The following is a 19,017-nucleotide window of genomic DNA, read 5'->3' as shown; positions in this document are numbered from 1 at the left end:
GCAGTAACATTCATTGGCTGACCTGTTTTGGTGGCTTTGGGAGGTTTTTTTGTTTGGTTCTATAAGTAGACATAAAGTTCCATAAGCAGAGATAACTATTTTTATATAGAAAATATATGCACAGTGATTTTAATAATAAGTTAACATTACTTCATCCAATTAACTGAAATTATTTTGGAAAGCTGTTTCAGTATGTTTTTCTTAGATTGCAATTTCCATAAACACAGCTTGACATAATTATGAGGTGGTGGGGAGGGAAGGCCTAATAAGAGTAATGCATTCCCTACTTTTTTTTGGTAAGACACTAAAAATATGGCTAAGGAACCATGTTGAAGAATCGGTTACACAAGAGTTAGATATAGCTTCTTTATTTGCTAGTATAAAGTTCAGTCAAAAGACAGTATTAATCAACATGATTCTAATGATTGCCAAGCAAATAAAAAGAATAGTTGCAAAGCCAACATTATTTAAATTAATGTGAAAATTCAACAATTCATCAATCCATCTCCATCCGTTCATTTTCTTTCAACTTTCCTTTCCAGTTGTAACATCTGTAAACTACTTCAGATGAAGGAGATACATTTCATTATGATTCCATGTAAAATTGTTTAAGACACAATTGAAATCGTATAACAACATAGATTACTATGTTTTTAGGCAGCTAGAATGCTTTGCCTCCAAGATATTTGATTTTTTGTTTTGTATTGTTTGTGTGGTTTTTTGTGGCTTCGTTTGTTTTGGTTGTTTGGGGTTTTTTTGTGAGCTGTTAGTCTGTTTAATTCTAGCTTTTTAATTCCAGGGTGTGGTCTGAAGGAGGCTTAATACTCAGCTGTATATTTTAATTTGTCTTCCTGGTAATTTTATCTGTCAGTGCTGTGATTTGTATTATATTGGTATAGCTTTCTTTGAGTGAAAAGTAAAACTTTCTTTCCTTTTTACTTTTTTCTTTTGTCAACAGGAGTAAGACCAAAGTCTGGTTGGGCAGTTGATCCTTTTGGGCATTCACCAACAATGGCCTACCTTCTGAAACGCACAGGGTTTTCCAATATGCTTATACAGAGAGTTCATTACTCAGTTAAAAAACATTTTGCAACGCAGAAGACACTAGAATTTTTTTGGAGACAGAACTGGGGTATGTATTTTTCCTTTATGTAAATTTATTTTGTTAATTTACACAGGTAAAATATGGAGAGAACTTGAATAAATACTATGGGGAATCTTTACAGAACAGGTAATTTAGAGAAGTTAGTCTAAACTTGAAAATTTTAGACTAACAGTTCTGTTTAAAAAAAAAAAAAAGTCTTTCGGTTAAGTTTTGGGGATTTTTTTTTTTTTTTTTAGTAATAGAAAGGGAATGTGAGTGCCTGTGTGTTAGGAAAGGGGTTAAATATAAAAACTATATTATTGTCATTGTTCCTCTGATCTTCCTTGTTCTTCACTTTCCTTTGTGCTTTTACTTTGTCTTATTTCCCTTATCCCACATTCCTTACAAGTAAATACAAAACAATTGAATGGGTTGGGATAATATTTTTCTTTTTCTCACTTCTTTGTTTTCTTCCTCCTACCTCTACTACATGGAAATAAAGTGGAGGAGAAAAAACATTTTGAGAGGAAAAAAGGCCAAAATTCAATATTTGAAGGTGGAGATACCAGTCTTGTTAATGCTCTTACTAAGGAAAAAGCTTTCAAGCAACCAGTTTTCCTCATCTGCTGTGACAAATTAGTGTCATTAGTTACAGTAGCTTTCAGTGGACTCGAAATTTGTAGGTTATCTTTAGTCAGAAAACCAGATTAAAAACATTTTACCATTTTAATTTGCAATGAAATTCTCATCTAAAACCTTATTCTTAGAATAAATATAATTGCTTTTTGATATTATTTATACAATATAGAGTATGAATGTTTTCTTAGGTAATGTAGTAATTATACCTTAGCAAACTGTAAATGAATGTACTTTTCTAGAAGAATATTTTGTTTTGCTTTGTACTGTAGCAGCATTCCAGTAAACTGTATGATGAATGTATGTAGTTGACGTTTTGGTCTTTCTAGCTTTTAAAGTAAGCTAATATGTCACTCCTTTATCAATACAGGGTCAAATAGACATATTTAGTACTTACTATTAAAAGGTAGTGGTGATTTTGAAGCTTTTTAGTTCCTCTGTGTTTTTAATCTGAAATAGTAGAAAGGAGGGTATTCAGAGAAAGCAATCTGCTGCACAAGTTAGCTTGACTTGAGGAAAACGTACCACTGTGAAAGAATTTATCAGATATTGACACTTAACAGATTTTTCTTTGGACTTTAGTGTATGCCAGTGTACAGAATACTTAATTGACAGGCCTTTTTCCTAAATAGTTGCACATGTCAATCGCATGTACGATACGGTCTAGTGTTTGGTCTTCAAAAGAAGACTTTTCAAAACAGATCACATATCAAAGATCACTGCACACTTGTCTGGCATAGTGTCTAGACATGGTATCTGAGATAAAGAGAACTCCTGTGGTTGAAAAATAAATGCATGTGTTTCTGGAATAGTACCTTCTTAGTACTAATAAGTTGCAGTAAAATAGGAGTTTTTAAACAAAAGCTCTGGATTGGAACTGTGAAGACTTATGCTGTTAAGGTTTTGAAGAGTATTTTCATATGTATTGTTGACATATATATATACTTAGAAGCCAGGTTGTGTGGCACATCTACAGCATTCATCCGATTTTTTCAGCATAAAATTACTTTAAGTCATTAGTGCTGGAAATAGGTAGTCAGCACTTAGGATTTTACCAGATAAGTAAACTTAAGGTTCTCTTAAGTTTCATGAGAACTTCAAGTTCTCTTTAAGTTTTGAAAGGCCTTCTTTTGAGACTTGACAAAATGTGCGTAGATCTCTGCTCCTGGTGGGTTGAACTTTAGGGAATGGACTGACTAGGTGGAAAAGTAGATTGCAAAGATGGTCTCAGAAGTGCATAGAATCTGTCTACATGTACATAGAATTGTACAGTGAATGCATTGAAGTTATGTGTTAAGAAATTAAGATGTTGCTAAAATGAAGCAATTCAAATGTCTTCCTAATGAGGTAATGAGAACTGACTAGTTGGTTTTTGGGTTTGGGGTTTTTTTTGGTGGGTTTTTTTATTTGGTTGGTTTTGATTCACTCGAAGTATAAAAGATGTGTTTTGTTCACCTCTTGAAATTCTGGAAATAATGAGATTTATTTGGGTTTAAAACATTTTAAGTTAGACTTTCCAAGTTTGCTGGTGCTTGATTGGAACATTCCAATCTTGGTTGTATCTCTTTTTTAGCCTTGTTATATGTAAGGTGCGTACAAAGGTAGACTCCAGGTATGAATATCCAAAGCAAGGAATTGTCTTGATCTTATGTTTTTAATACAATTCTTGGATTAAGAACATGGAACTGATTTAGTTTTGGCAAATATGAGAGGGTTTATTTTAAAGGTATGCTGTATCTATTTAATTTCAGATTTGGGATCCAGTACAGATATCCTTTGTCATATGATGCCTTTCTATAGCTATGACATTCCTCATACTTGTGGTCCAGATCCAAAAATCTGCTGCCAGTTTGATTTCAAACGTCTCCCTGGAGGAAGAGTAAGCTGTCCATGGAGAGTTCCACCAGAAGCCATTCATACTGGAAATGTTCAACACAGGTACGGTTTTTACATATTCTGCAAGGGAATAACTTTAGAAAAATAATTTATGCTGGTCAGAGATAATATCTAGCATAGCTTGGTGAATTTATAAAGTTCTTAAAATAAACTTGTTGTAGGAAAATAATGCCTATTACTTAACCTAGGGTTTGCTCATAAGTTCAGAACATAATTGACAGTTGTAATTAAGGAAGATGCATTAAATTTTTTTCTTTTCCATTCATAATACATGAGTCTGTTACTATCTCTGAATGCTAGGCAGAAGAGTGTTACCTACTTCATTATAGTCATGTTATTGGTTTACTGTAGTTTTTGTGGATTTTATGAATAGACAGTGATCTGTCTCCTACCAGTGGAAGACTTCAGGGACAGCATGGTGTTAGCATGTAGTAACTGCAAACAGCAAGATATTTTCCGTGGTATATCCCTGAAAACTGCAATCTGTGGCCTAGGTTTCTTGAAGTGGACACTTTAAGTGAATGTGAGTCCTATGTCTTACATGTCTGGGGGGTGGGGGTGGGCAATCATATTAACCTCAATTTTATTTTTCAAATAGAAACACTGTGTTGTTTTGCCATGGGTAAGAATAAAATCTACAGTTTTACAAAACTACTTTTCAATTTTTTGAGGAAGGGGAAAAAAAAAAGGACGTGAAGGGGGAAGATAGAAGTCCTAAAGGTTTTTCCAGAAAAAGATTGTATTCTATAGTCCCATTACTATCTTTAGGCCTTCAAACCATCCCCAGGTTCAAGAGTTAGAAATTTAGGTAGGTGTTTACAATTGTTGCAAAATTTTTAGTATAACAAATGTATTAAGGATAGCAGGGTGACCTTTTGGTTCTCGTCTTGATGCTGGAGTTTTGAAGTGACAATGTGTTGATGATACGTTAGTTGTGTGCATGTCCTTTTTCTGGGTATAAATTTTGCCAAGTATCTTGAAAACTTCACTTTGTAAGTAAAATTCAATTACAAAATTTTATCGAAGATAAAACCAAAATAAAACAGAATACATCACAATTGTCGTATTTTAAGGTAGAAATTGGAATGATAGGAAAAAGTAATTTTCTTTAGAAGTAGAAAAATGAAAGCTGAAAGTGGCAGGAGAACAGTAGAGCTAATAGGAGAGTCATTGACATACCTAGTGCTTATCAAATGTGAAGGAAAGCTCATGTGTCTAAATCAAAGTTGTAAAAAGAAAAGTCTTGAATATATATCCCAATTAGCTGAGACAAGTATTTATAGAAGAGTAACAGCTTGTTTAACAAATACCTGGAACATACAGGCTATAAATATAGAGAGCCTGCTCAGAATGCTTTTTAAGGTTTTAGGTTTTTATTTAGATCTTAAATTATCCCTGTACTTCTAAGATGTACTTCTAACCTTAGCCTAACAACGTAACTTTGACCTTGTAAAAGAAATGGTTCTTTTACCATGTCATATGAAATCAAAGATTACAAGAAATGGGGCAGGTATGTGTGGTGGGTTGACCCTGGCTGGAGGCCAGGTGCCCACCAGAGCTGCTTTATCACTCCTCCTCCTTAACTAGACAGCAGAGAAAAGGTATAATGAAAGGCTTGTGGGTCGACATAACGACAGGGAGAGATCACTTGCCAATTAGTGTCACAGGCAGAACAGATTGAACTTAGAGGAAAATTCATCTAACTTATTGACAAGCAAAATAGAGTAGAGCAATGAGAAATAAAATCAAATCTTAAAACATCTCCCTCCACCCCTCCCTTCTTCCCGGGCTCAACTTCACTCCTGGTTTCTACTTATTCCGCCCTTAGTGGCTCAGGGGGATGGGGAATGGGGGTTGCAGTCAGTTCATCATACGTTGTTTCTGCTGCTCCTTCCTCCTCAGGGGGAGGACTCCTCACATTCTTCCCCTGCTCCAGCGTGGGGTCCCTCCCACGGGAGACAGTCCTCCACCAACTTCTCCAACGTGAGTCCTTCCCATGGGCTGCAGTTCTTCACCAACTGCTCCAGCGTGGGTCCCTCCCATGGGGTTCAGTCCTTCAGGACCAGACTGCTCCAGCATGTGTCCCCCACGGGGTCACAAGTCCTGCCAGCAAACCTGCTCTGGCGTGGGCTCCTCTCTCCACGGGCCCACAGGTCCTGCGAGGAGCTGCTCCAGCATGGGCTTCCCATGGGGTCACAGCCTCCTTTGGGGGCATCTACCTGCTCTAGTATGGGGTCCTCCACAGGCTGCAGGGGAATCTCTACTCCAGCGTCTGGAGCACCTCCTCCCCCTCCTTCTGTACTGACCTTGGTGTCTGCAGAGTTCTTACATCTTCTCACTCCTCTCTCTGGCTGCAAAAGCTTTCCGAGGTTGGTTTTTTTCCTTCTTAAATGTATTATCACAGAGGCATTACCACTCTTGCTGATTGGCTCTGCCTTGGCCAGTGGTAGGTCCGTCTTGTAGCCGGCTGGCATTGGCTCTGTTGGACATGGGGGAAGCTTCTAGCAGCTTCTTGCAGAAGCAACCCATGTAGCCCCCCTGCTACCAAAACCTTGCCATGCAAACCAAACAGTATGTAGTGAACATGTATAATCAAGTTGAATAGATCATCATCTCCATATTGTCTCTAAAATCTTTTGCATCAGCTTTTGGTAGATAGAAACAGATTTGGTGTCTAACAGGGACTTAGACCAGGAGTATGGTAGATAATACCTAAGGGAAACGTAAAACTAACAGATGGTCTTTGAGTTGGGAGTCTGGATTACTTATGTTTGGAACACTCGATGGAACATAGGAACCATACTTTGAGAGTGGAGTTTCAAATAAATCCACTAAAACATAGGAAATAGTCTTTTGCTGGAGAATGCTAAAAACACTAATTGTATTTTATGAAAAAGAAAAAGCTGAAATATAGTAGTCAACCAAAACCTTCTCTGATCTGACCTCTGTATCAACACAAGTTTTACAGTTGTTATGATGAGATGTATGAGATCCAGAAGTAATTGGAAAATCTATCTTTACATCATAAGCTTTCCAAGGTTAAAGGTTTGTAGCACTCTAATCTGTCTCTCATCTCTGATTGATTTGCTTTTTATGACTGGAAAAATACAGGAGATCTACACTACATGGATCTGAAAAAAGTATTTGATACACACTTGATTAATTTAAAGCAGGGTTTAGATCACTGACTTTTCTTCAATGCTAAAGCTGCAACAAAATTAATAAAACACAGATCTTGAATACTCAGCTGGGACTGTTGCTTTGATTTCAATACTGTCATGGCTGTACATATATACTAAAGAGATATTGAATTGAAAACTGAAAACTAGTAGCTGTTGGATTTATCATTGCCTTGTCACTTTAATTGTGATTTGGTAGGAAGGAATGAAACAGCAGTTGAATTGAAAGCCTGTACTTGTTTAATTACACTTTGTAACAGCTTAGGTTATAGAGATTGCTGTTGTGCTTGCTTTGGTTTGCAGCTGCATCTTTATCCATATGTTTGAATGCTGAAGTTCTAGCTTTTCACATTAGCAAGAAAAAACAGCTGTTATTTTTTTTCGCCTTGAATAGGAATGAGTTGTTTTGTTGGAGGAAGCATAGCTTGTTTTGGTGTATGGCTCTCCCTCCCATGCATGGAAATATGAAAGTCTCTGTATTACAAGTTACAAGCTTTAGAGAAGTAGAAAATGGACTTTCCCCTTTCACCCCCTACTGTTCAAGAAGACTTCAGCTTTTTCCTTTTTATGGTTGGTCACATTGCATGGCATGCAACTGACGTTCAGACTGAGTCCCTAATGCTTCATGTGCTATATAGGCTGAAGTAGTAGGGACTGTGAAGCAATGACCACTGTCAAACCTGTCACGTAAGGCTTGGTATAGCTGCTGCAAAACTTCTTGTGATTCCCACAGACTCTTGATGGCTACTACTCTTGCTCCTTCGACACAGGAAGGGGCAGAACCAGCCATGTTAATTGTTAAGAGGATATAACTGACTTGAGAAATCTCATTTTTCTTTGGCACTTTTGCAATTGAAACTGGTTTGCAATGGAGGAAGATCCTGCTGCCCCCTTAAACACTTAATAATCCTTCAGTTGTGAGTACTTTGAAGAAAGAGAGAACAGCAACACTGATGAATTTTGCAGTAGATTTGGAAAGAAACTAGAGGAGGACTTTGAAGAGAGATGTCAAAGTCAAATATCCTGTTAACGGAAATCTTGTATTTTTCAAGAGGCTCTAAAATACAGTATGTTTCCAACTGTAGGCTGTGGGTGGAAAATCTGAGTTAGGCTGGCTTCTTAGAAGGTTAATTACAAAGTCTTGTGTTACGCCGATTGTTCTGTTAGTTCTGTGGAGAGGAAGTCTTTATGTTTAAATCTGCAACCTGTTGAAAGTCAACTGAAAATATTGATTCAAGCATAAATACTTGGTAATCTGAACTATAAACCAAACTATAGATGGGTGGGGTGGGGTGTAGAAGCCATTAGTTGGGACTATTCTAGTCTCAGCAGAACTATGTAGATCCTTAACTGAAGATGATGTTGTGCCCTTTTTTCTCCATCCAGAGAACCGTCAGACCTTGTGTTTACTCAATAATTTTATAATCTGGTAAACAAATAAACCCTGACTTGCTGGTCAAAGAAATATGAGTTTCAAATATACTGGACTAGTTTTAATTCTCACATAAATGTTTATATAACAAATCTTCAAGGGCGTGAGTTGGAACACTTCCATCATTGGAAGCGTTCAAGGCCAGGTTGGATGGGCCTTTGAGCAACCTGGTCTAGCGGATGGTGCCCCTGCCCATGGCAGGGGGATTGGAACTAGATGGCCTTTGAGGTCCCTTCCAGCCCAAACCATTCTATGATGCTGTGATCTATTAAAAAGACATGTAGAAACAAAAAGCTCACTGGAATCTGTATTTTGCTGGTATTTGCTCTGTAAAACGTTGTCATTTATATTCCTGTTTTATTAAATATGTAACTGTGGTTTATACTCCCTACTAAAATTATTTCCATAACTTTAGAGAGGATCAGCATCTAACGATTCGATAGCGATTGTGGTTGCGAGGGGGAAAAGGGGGAAACGGACCTTTTCAGTAAGCCAGACATCAGGCTTGTAACTTTTAATACATTACTGCTTGATGACAGAACTTATCTTTTACCCATCAAAGAGTTAGTAGGTGCCAAAGAATAATTTGACTACCTTTTTTCTATGTGTGCGTGTGTGGGGTGTTTGGGTTTTTTTTGTAAAAGCCAAAAGTAGAAAAGAGTGGGTTTAATTTTTCAGGACATGTACTTACTTAAAGCTTAAGAGAGCTGGCTCTAAGACGGGTAAGAACCTGGCTGAAGGGGAACAGTGATTGTTAATAGTGAGCTTCTGCCAGTGTTGGGGTGGTTGTTTTGGTTTGTTGTTGTTTTTTGGTTGGTTTTTTTTTTTTTTTTGCAAGCCTGGAGTTCCTCAAAGATTAATTTATGGGCAGTTTTTTCTGTCAAGGACATGAAGATGTGAAGCAAAGTATCCAAGAGAATTACCAGGGGGGATGAGAAGAGCTTTCTTATTATTGTAAATAAGGGCTGGAGAGGATTAGGATTGTTATCTAAATATGAAGGAGGTAAACATAATTTAAACTGAAGGTTAGTTTTGGCACAGGAACAAATTGATGCAGACTGACCTACTGTTCGAGATGGAGCTTGATAAGCTTATTGAAGGATTTAATTAGCATAGTGTTTGCAACAATAGTAGGTTGAATGTGGTGTCCCAGTGGGGTGAATTGCATCCAGCTTTTTTTGTTACAAAATGAGATAAGGGAGTTTTGTATGTCTGGTTTAGGATCACCTTAATGCTCAACTTGATATCTAAGAACGGTTTCGTCAAATGCTGACCTTAATTCTCTTTTCTAAATTGTTTTTTTTTTTCTTTTTTTTCCCTCAAGGGCTTGGATGATTTTAGATCAATACAGGAAGAAGTCAAAGCTTTTCCGTACTAAAGTTCTGTTGGCTCCACTGGGGGATGATTTCCGATATGCTGAGAGCTCAGAATGGGATCAGCAGTTCCAGAATTATCAGAAGCTGTTTGATTATATGAATTCTCATCCTGAGTGGCATGTTAAGGTAAATACAATGCTTTTTCTGGTTTGTGGACAAAACAATATTTCTCAGTATTTTGAGATTCTTCATGGAAAAAAGTTGTGGTTTGTTTTGTGTTTTTTTTTTTTTTAACTGTGGAGCTTTATATATTGTTTAACAGCAGATTACATTTTTTTACCTTTACCACCTCCTCTTCCTCCAAAACAAAAACTTTGCTATTAATAATATCTGCTTGAAAACTATAAATAGTATCTAAATTAGATTATTTTGGAGAACATCTATTAGGTTTGATTGTTTTCTTAGTAGTCTTGTTTTCACAGGCTTGAAGCATTGTTATTTAGTGTTTGCAGGCTTTGTTATTTAAAACTATTGCATTTTCTTATTAGAAGTTCAAGCAAATTTTGTTGCTTTGCTTGGGTCCTCTTGGCTTTATGTCCCAATCTAAACAAACAAAAAATCCAAAGGGGCACCATTGCTGGCACATGTTGTTGAATACAATAAAAAAAAAATCTAAGAGGTTGACCTGGCTACAAAAGGAGTGAAGATGCTAACACAATTGTCAGATGAGATATCACTTTAAATCATGAGTTATGTTTGAGTGTTAATATACACATTCATACATTCTAATGTGCAAGCTGAGTACTTTAGAGACTTCTTGCGCTATAGATGTTCTCTGTACTTGGACACCTTTTCATCATCTTTTAGCATGGGAATAAGAAATAGGAGACCACAACCTTGTTTTTTCTTGAGTATCACATGAGAAAACACTATTGCTGCTTTGATGTTAAGGCTTTTTAAACTTCATCTGGTATCTTTCATGTATTCTTTCTGTGTGTATCATTTTGCCTCACTTTTCTTGAGACCTCCTCCCATTCCTCTAATGCAGATTTGAGTAGTGCCTGTAGTGTGTTAGTTCTTCCTGCTGACTTCTGGACTTGTGTTCTGCATAAGAAAGATGATCTTTTGGGATCACAGTTTGTCTGAGAGCTGGATTTTGCATCTGTTTCCTATGGGTTGTGGGTGACATGTTCTGCACTACTCTGCCTCAGGTCAGCAAGTCTCCCAGGAATTTCTGGATTGAAGTGAGGTTAATTTCTAGCTCTGTGGCAGGAGATAGACCTGGAGTGTACTCTTTTAAATTGTTTTAATCTAAAGTCCATCTTTTAAATTTAAAGCTTGCTGCTATCACCAGCTTTACACCCCTCAAAAATGTGTATAGTGTGCAGGTAATCACTCTTTGGATACTAACAGCAGCATACTTTCTGTAGTCTCCATTTCTACTAACCTGGACTGGACGATTTCTTCTCTGGGGCAAAAACTGAAGGCTCTAGCTCTGAGGTCGTTCTTCAAGGACCATTCCTGTCCTGAGGCATCTGGAAGGTTCTGCTCGCTCCATTGTCAAGGGCTCTAGGAGTCCACCTTATTAGCCCTGGCTTGTCTATGTGGATTAATGTCTTGGGAATCACCCCAGCCCTTGGGTCCTTCATGGAAGTATCCAACCCTTTTTCTGTTTCTTAATACCCAGACAAAAAGATATGTAATCCTGTGATTCAGCCACTTCATACCTACAGTACTTTGCTCAGCTGGAGCCCTATTGGCACTGGAGCATGTCTACTTTTATTTTATTGATTTATTTGCATTTTTTTCTTTCTCTCTCTGTTAATGGGATTAGGTGGATTTTGCTTGTTTATTGTTTTTTTGTTTGGTTGTTTTTTTTTTAAACTGGTGTCATTTACCCTTGGAAATATGAGCTTAGGTGGAGAACTTTCACACTCTGCTGCACTTTCCCCAGCAGACTGTAATTCCACAGGCAAGTAGGAGGTCATGCTCAGCTTCCTAAGAACGTAGACTATGTAAAGGAAGAGTTCACATTTCTTCCTTAAGTGCTGAGATGCCTAAGATATTACTACTTGCACAAGGGACTTCCTACTCTGCCTTTCTGATCTTAGAAGAGATTTAATCCTTCAGACAAATTTGAGATGTTTATCTAGTGAATGTGTCTGTTAGCATTGAGATTCTCATGCCAGCAACTATTGTATGATCCTAAAAGCATGTGGTAGATTACTGTAAAAGATACTATTTTGCTCTCGGGAAGTTTAATCTCCCATTTGGAGATCTCCTTTACATCTATTATGCATTAATTAAGCTGAGACTTTTTATATGCCAATAGAAGAGTTTATAAGGTTATTTCACTGTTTCTGCTCACCTGACATTAGAATGGGTGTTCTTCAACTTTCCTGGTTCCTCTGGTGATGTTTTCTTCCTCTGATGTATCGCAGCATACAGAAGGGAGGTCACCTATACCTGATTTCTCTTGGTCCATTGTTTGGTTTTTTTTTTTCTTCCAAATTCAGTCTTGTAGGTGTCTATGATAGTGAGGGAAAAGGCAAAGTGTCCTAGAAGTGCCTGATAAGTCAAGGATCACTAATATTAGGATTTCTGTGGCAATATGTCTCTACTTCCATAAAAAGTGGCAAGGTATACTGTATCTGCCTTACAGATACTTGGATCTTCTGAACAATTTTGAAGAGTGACTACTGTTTGGTGTTTTTTGAATGTTGAAATAGCATATCTTTGTTGTCACAGTAATACTCCTTATATTCCAAGTAACTTCTAAATGATTTTTACTAAAAGCTTGTTTTCTGGTGTAAATTGTAGCATGCTACTTCCTATACTTGCTGTTAAAATTAATAAAAATAAAAAAACAAAACCAAAGATGTGACTTAATTTAAATTTGAAGAATTATCATTACAGTTTATTATGAGGATACTTGTGGTAATGTGATCTTCTGTGCTGTTCCCACTTCCATTAATTGTTTTTTCACTCTCATTCAAAATCCAGTTTGCCGATTATGCCTTCTTTAACAACATCTCTCAATGCTGGCAAAATGGACATCAGTCCCTCTCCCTTGTTCAGACTTCTCTTCTCCAGGCTGAACAACCCCAACTCTATGAAAAGTGTGCAGGGAAATTGTAAAGCTCTTTAGGACAGAATTTCTGCTATATTTCTGCTGGAAGACTGGGATATTTCTGAAATATATTTCTGAAATATATTAATTCTCTTCACATGTCTAAATAAAAGAAATGGAACTATATTATAGTAATTTTAATTTTCATTCAGGCCCAGTTTGGAACTTTATCAGATTACTTTGAAGCTCTGCGCAAAGCAAGCAATTTGGGTGAGAAGAGCAGCAATTCATTTTTTCCTGTTTTAAGTGGAGACTTCTTCACCTATGCAGACAGAGATCATCACTATTGGAGCGGATACTTTACATCACGACCCTTCTATAAACGACTAGATAGAGTCCTGGAATCCTACTTACGGTAAATACTGTCATCCAGTAAATTTATAACATGTGTCTTTGCATGCAGGAGAGATGAATCTAGAAGTACTCTAAATCTGTGGGACAGATGGAAAAATGATTTTGAAATACAGTTTTCTTATGATAAGGATAGCCTAAGTGGTCCCCAAATGTAGTTGTGGTTACAAGTATTAGATGGTGTATGTTTTTTTAGTAAATTCACAGAAATGCAATGATATTTTTTCCATCCAAACAAATAGGTTGTTCTAAAACACTATTGAAGTGATCAGCAAGTCCTGATTCCGTAAAAAATAGCAAGTAGTATGCTTTTTATTTCTGTAACTGATTTGGGTAACTGTCAGATTACAGCTATAATATGAACTCTTTTAGAGAGAAATACAAAACTGCAAATTTTACAGGATTGTCAGAGGCATTTGAGAAGTAGTCAGGAATGTGGTGTGCCAAGTGATCTCAGATTGTAAGGTACTGCTCTGCTGAAGAGTGTTTGCATCTTCTTTAAAGAACAAAACATTGCTGAATTTTGGTATTGGCATATTCAAGTGATTCTCCTTTGTAGCAGCTGTAGATAAGACACATTGTAAAATTATTTAACTGTATTTTAAGGCTCCAGAAAGAATACACCTATTGTAGTGCTTTTATATGCTGTTCAGACCTTTTTGTGGTAGAGAAGAACTTCTGTAGTGCTGAGAAGTCCTTCCTTAAGGATTTCTTTATAATTTTATTTTGTGTTGTAAGGGCTGCTGCAGTAGTGCAGGGAGGAAGAGAGGTGTGGAAAGTAGTGTTTTGGAGGCAGATACAAGTACCTTTCAGAAGAGAAACCTCCGTATCTAGCAGAATTTGTTTTCCTTCTTCCAGAAATCAAGTCTTTACTCTCTAAAATGAAGGCTTCTCAAACTTGAGACACAGCTACTCTCTGCTCTGTAGTATGTTTTTCTTGTAAAGAAAGTGGCTTTTTCTAGCCTTCTCTCTGCACTCGAAGAATAGAGTGAGAGACCTGAGGAAATTGGGAAAATTAGTGAAGAAGAAATGATAGCAATAGAAAGACTAAGAAATATGTAAGGAGAAGTGAGATCAAGGCCCTGAGAATAGAAAGGTGTTAGGGAAGAGACAATGTAACCGAACTTTGAAGGCATAGCATTGACCAGGAAGGAGAAATGTTTCACAAATGGGAAAGCAGGGAGAAAAGAAGCCAAAGACTGTAAGGAAGGAGAAGAAAAATAAGACCAAAGCTGACAGGAATGGCAAAATGCAAGACTTAAGCTCCCTTTGGCAGAAAATGTAAAGGAGAAGTTATCAGAGGAGTGACTTCTGCAGTTTTAATCAGAACTTTGGAATGTTATGGGTGTTATGCTTAACATGTACAAAACCAAAAATGTTAGATTACAAAGAGGTCATTTGTAAGGCTAACAGTAATTAGGAAGTTTGATGACTATAGAAATATTTATGAATAGACTATCAAGCATCACTAGGAATATGATTTTCTTAGAACCATTTTATTTTTTACTTACTGTATCAACATTATTAATACTAATTAGCTCTGTAAGCTTATAATAAGCTCATTAGCTTATTATAAGAATCTTTGATTTTCAGTGAAAACAGCCTTGTTTAATTCTGCTATTGGAAAAGACAAGATGTATAGAAAACGGGGCAGATTATAAATTTAATTCCTTCCTTAATTGTTTTTCATACTTTTGCCTAAATTCCTTTCTGTTTCTTAAAATGCACCAAGGATTTAATTTTCTTTTAGCTTTATCATAGCCTATTTTCTCAAATTTTTTAAAGTGTTTATTGTAGTTTTTCTGGTTTTTATTACTTACATTGCCAAAAACTTTGTATGAATTGCTTTCAAGTTTATTTGTAGTATTGACAACTTTACACTGTTAAAAGATTCCTTCATGTAAGAATTTCAGTTAGATTTAGGTTCTGAAAAAAGACTTAAAGGTAAGGAATGTCTGGAAGAAAACTAAACCTTCAGTCTTATGAATTAAAGCACATTTCTAAAAATGTACTTGGGAAGTTTTGCATCCTTCATTAACCTCTATGAATAAAATGTAAGAACAAAATGTATAGATGTTTTCTTGTCAGTTTAATATTGGGCTTTTTGGCAGTTTTGCTTCCAGAGACCTGGAGAATCTTCAAGGATGGCATATTAGCTATGAGAACAGCAGAATTAGCGGTTTTGTCTTTTATTTTTTATTTCCTTTAGAGTTTGAGGAAATACTTTATAATGATATTTAATTAATAACACACTTGCCCCAACCTTTTAAATTTACAATAGTTCTTTTTGAGCTAACTTACATCTATCTATCTTGTGTGCATATGAGTATGTATATATGTGTGGAGGAATTAACCATGAACAGGAGATAATTATGTGTTTGTGTGTATTCTTTACTAAGGATGAATGCTTGTAAGTTCCAGCAGTACCAGTTTAAGAAGTACTTCACTGCTACTTAGTAGCCAGAAAATAGTGTTCAATGTCAGGACCTTCTATTATGGCTGGTGATTTAAGCAAGACAAGAGTTGTTTGTTTGTTTTTTTCCTGCTTTTAAACAAGTTTTGGGTTTGTGCAACAAAGAAAGTGCATGAAAGTTTAAGGATTTTGTAATAGAAATTGACATCATTACTGATTTGAGACATAATTGATTCTTTAATATTGAGAGATGGATGAATTGAAGTAGTTTGAAGGGTGATGAAATAAGTGACCAGAAGTTTGTTTAATGTTATAAGGGAAGGATGCAAAGAACAACAGCGTAGTTGGGGTCAAGTTAGGAATTCATTCTGTGATTTCATTCTCTGCAGATGTAATCAGGGAAAAATTATGGTAAGTCTGCAAAAAAGATTGTTGAAGTAATTCAGAAGCAGGACAAGAGCTGCAGTGATACTTCTAACTGCACAGATGGATAGAAAAGAGCACATCTTCAGAGTTTAGAAACCCTTGGAAAAATTATTTCTTAGCTATTTAGGTTACATTTAAAGTGGACCTAAAGGTAACTTAGTGCAGGCTTTGGACAATCAGTGAAGCAAATTTTAGTCTATTTGCAGTGTCCCATCAGGTGGAGATACAGTGACAAATTACAACAAAGTGGATAATCTGTGGTAACTACTTTAGGTACCTAATCTGCAGTAGTTTGAAACGGAGGTGAGAAAACCAAGGCTTTATACAGCTTTTATGGAAAGATATTAGAGGTAAATGCTTACTTACAGGTTGAAGTGTTCTCTAATACAATATTTCTTATGGTTTCGCTTCTGAGTGTCTTTCATCTTTGACCATTGAACCATTCTAATATTTAGGATGATATTGAGACTTGAAAGGAAAATTGCATCTAAGAGACTGATGTACTGAGTGGATCTGTAAAACAGAATCAGTTATTTTTATGAAAGGCAAAAGAGTTCCAAGTGTTCCTTATAGACAAAATGGATTTAAAGTGAAGTTCTGGAAGCAGTATGAACTGAAAATGTATTTACCATACACCTTCATTTTAATGTTATTTCTTTTGGGTTTAAGGTTGTTACCTTGTTTATAAATAATGAACTTCCCTATTAAAAAAAAAAAAAAAATTGAGGTGGATTTTTGGGAGGGAAATCTAACCTGTATTTTGAGGACTAAAAATTTTTGTGTTCTCTACTTCATAGTTACAGTTGGGTCAGTGTTTAGTGGCTAAGTCAAATTTTTTAAAACAGGTAAAACATTTTCAGAAGGTTTTATCCACTAGGTGAATGTGCATCTCATGCCTTTTTAACTACAATATACTTGTTTTCCTTTCAAGTTAAGCTGTAATAGAACAGAGTAGAAGGAATGCATAGATGTCGGGATTTGCATTAAGCGACATTAAAATCAGAGCCATTAAGCTTAAGTGCACTAATTATAAAAAGAAGAACTTTTAACACCTTGATTTTGTGTGTAGCTTCTGAGCAGTTATCTTACCTGTAAGACCAAAATTTCATCCTATTCCTCAAAAAATGATAATATGAAAATGAATCGAGCTGTTATATTGTTACCAGAAAGTGGCAAAATAATTCACTCTCTAAGACGTATTTTGAAGTTTTAGAAAGCAGGCATTCTTTATTGCAGTGCTGGGTGCACGGGGGATAACTCCACCTAACGTGCACACCCAAAAGACAAAAATAGCAAGTATTTATACTATGTTAATATACATATTCAGTATATTTCCGAGTAGTGCTTATCACATTCATGGATTTTATGGGGACTTGTTAGCATATGCTAATGTCTTTTGCCCATGTTTGTTGGCACCTCTGGGTGGTTGTCGGGGGTCTTCAGACTCAGTCCTGATATCACCTATACCTTATCCCTCAAGGCTGGTTTTGTGATCACCTTGGAACTTTCTTATCTTTGCGCATCTGTTCTTCCAAGGCCGAGCTGTTTAAAATGAGATTGTTCCAGAGCTTCTTATCTTACAACTAATTATTTTCTAAGTTACAATAGTTTTCCTTTTGTTTGGTTACATCTATTGAGCAATGGCTCTAATTGCTTGAATTGATCTTAATATTTCAGTATTCACAGATATCAATATGTACAGTGTACCTTTCAGTTTAGTTTGACACATGCTGCTTGCAGTTTTTACATAATTGTCGCCTATGTGATGCATAATGGCAAAGAGACCAAACTGAATCCAAAGGGGTTTTTCATGTTAGCAGTTAATATCAATGCACAGTCTGAAAACCCAAGTTGAGAATGATTTTAAAATTTGTTGTTACAGCTTTGGTAAATGTAAAGTTAATATATTTTCAGTTTTAGTGTTGTTTTTTTTTTTTTTGTGGGGTTTGTTTTGTTTTCTATTTATATGCTGAGAAGTTAGTTTTACATTTGTTTCAAGAACATATGTTATTTTGCTTTCTTTGCTTTTTATAACATTAACCTGTATCTTCCTGGTTTCTTCAAACACCTGAGAAACCTTCATTAAGCTCAAATAAAGTTTGAAAAGGAATCTGACACTTTTCAGACTTACAGAAACAGAACTGTAACATTTTAGGAAAAAGAGATGGGAAAAAAGTTAACAGATGGTTACCCACAATTTCTACAGGCATCTTTGTTAGATATTCATAATGACTGGCAATTATAGGGTATTTTTTTTGTAAAATAAATTCAGATTCTCATTAATCAAGTGGGAACCTAATGGTAATATTTTAGTGCTAGACTTTTGCATAAGGAGTAGGAGAAAAGGGCTCTGCATTCTGTTCAGTCTAAGGGTTTTTGAATCCAGTGTTCTCACTGTTCAGGTGAATGTATAGTGAGTAGGTGCATGAACTGCCTAAGTCTTTAGGAGAATTTAGTTTGCTGAAAGTATAAATGGCAGAATAGATATTATATAGAGTGTACAGATTAATATATTTCTTTAAGATAATTTGTTTAATAAGTTGTTTTTTGAAATGGGAGTTGTATGTCTGCTGTAAGGCAGTCTATCATTTTAAGATCAGATCTGTATACCTCACACATTTGAGAAAATGGTATATTACTTTGTACTGTCATATTTTTATTTTAAAGCTCTATTTTCCATCTCTGAAGCCTTGCAGGAAGATTACAAGATGTCAAACTAGTTGATGATGAAATGCAGCAGTGATTGTTAAGTGTTGTTTTAGCAACAGGCTAAAAAGTACAAGATTAAGGTTTAAAGAACTCACAGAACTAGGCATGAGGAAAGGTGTAAAAACATCAGTTTATTCTTCAGGTAAAATATGTGTTGCTTTTTGCTTTAAATATTTGATTCTTCTCTGCAATTCTAGGGCAGCAGAAATCCTCTACTCCTTGGCTTTGGTACAGTCCAGTAAATCTGAGAAGATAAGTGTATTTCCTTCAGTGGATAACTATAAATTGCTGACAGAAGCGAGGAGGAACCTTGGACTCTTTCAGCATCATGATGCTATTACAGGAACAGCTAAAGATTGGGTAGTTGTGGATTATGGCACGAGGTAACTTATAAATACATACACTTAAATGTTAATTTCCCTATGTTTTCTTAAAACAGAAGTAT

The 19,017-nt window shown here is 36.0% G+C and overlaps 1 protein-coding gene across 4 annotated transcripts in view; it reads left to right on the top strand.

The window, feature by feature from the left end:
• The window catches only part of MAN2A1 (mannosidase alpha class 2A member 1), a 127,836-nt gene that overhangs the window by 35,180 nt on the left and 73,639 nt on the right, over nucleotides 1–19,017 (top strand). For all 4 annotated transcript variants that reach the window (XM_075739622.1, XM_075739620.1, XM_075739621.1 and 1 more), the window contains 5 exons: nucleotides 959–1,132; nucleotides 3,472–3,658; nucleotides 9,552–9,729; nucleotides 12,826–13,028; nucleotides 18,770–18,955. In XM_075739622.1, the coding sequence (XP_075595737.1) occupies nucleotides 959–1,132; nucleotides 3,472–3,658; nucleotides 9,552–9,729; nucleotides 12,826–13,028; nucleotides 18,770–18,955 (928 nt within the window). The remainder of the gene's footprint in view (nucleotides 1–958; nucleotides 1,133–3,471; nucleotides 3,659–9,551; nucleotides 9,730–12,825; nucleotides 13,029–18,769; nucleotides 18,956–19,017) is intronic.

The sequence above is a fragment of the Balearica regulorum genome, chromosome Z (assembly GCF_011004875.1).
Source record: "Balearica regulorum gibbericeps isolate bBalReg1 chromosome Z, bBalReg1.pri, whole genome shotgun sequence".
In the NCBI taxonomy this organism is placed as follows: domain Eukaryota; kingdom Metazoa; phylum Chordata; class Aves; order Gruiformes; family Gruidae; genus Balearica; species Balearica regulorum.
The sequence above is the reverse complement of the archived record's forward strand: the minus strand, read 5'-3'. Positions and strand labels throughout refer to the sequence as shown.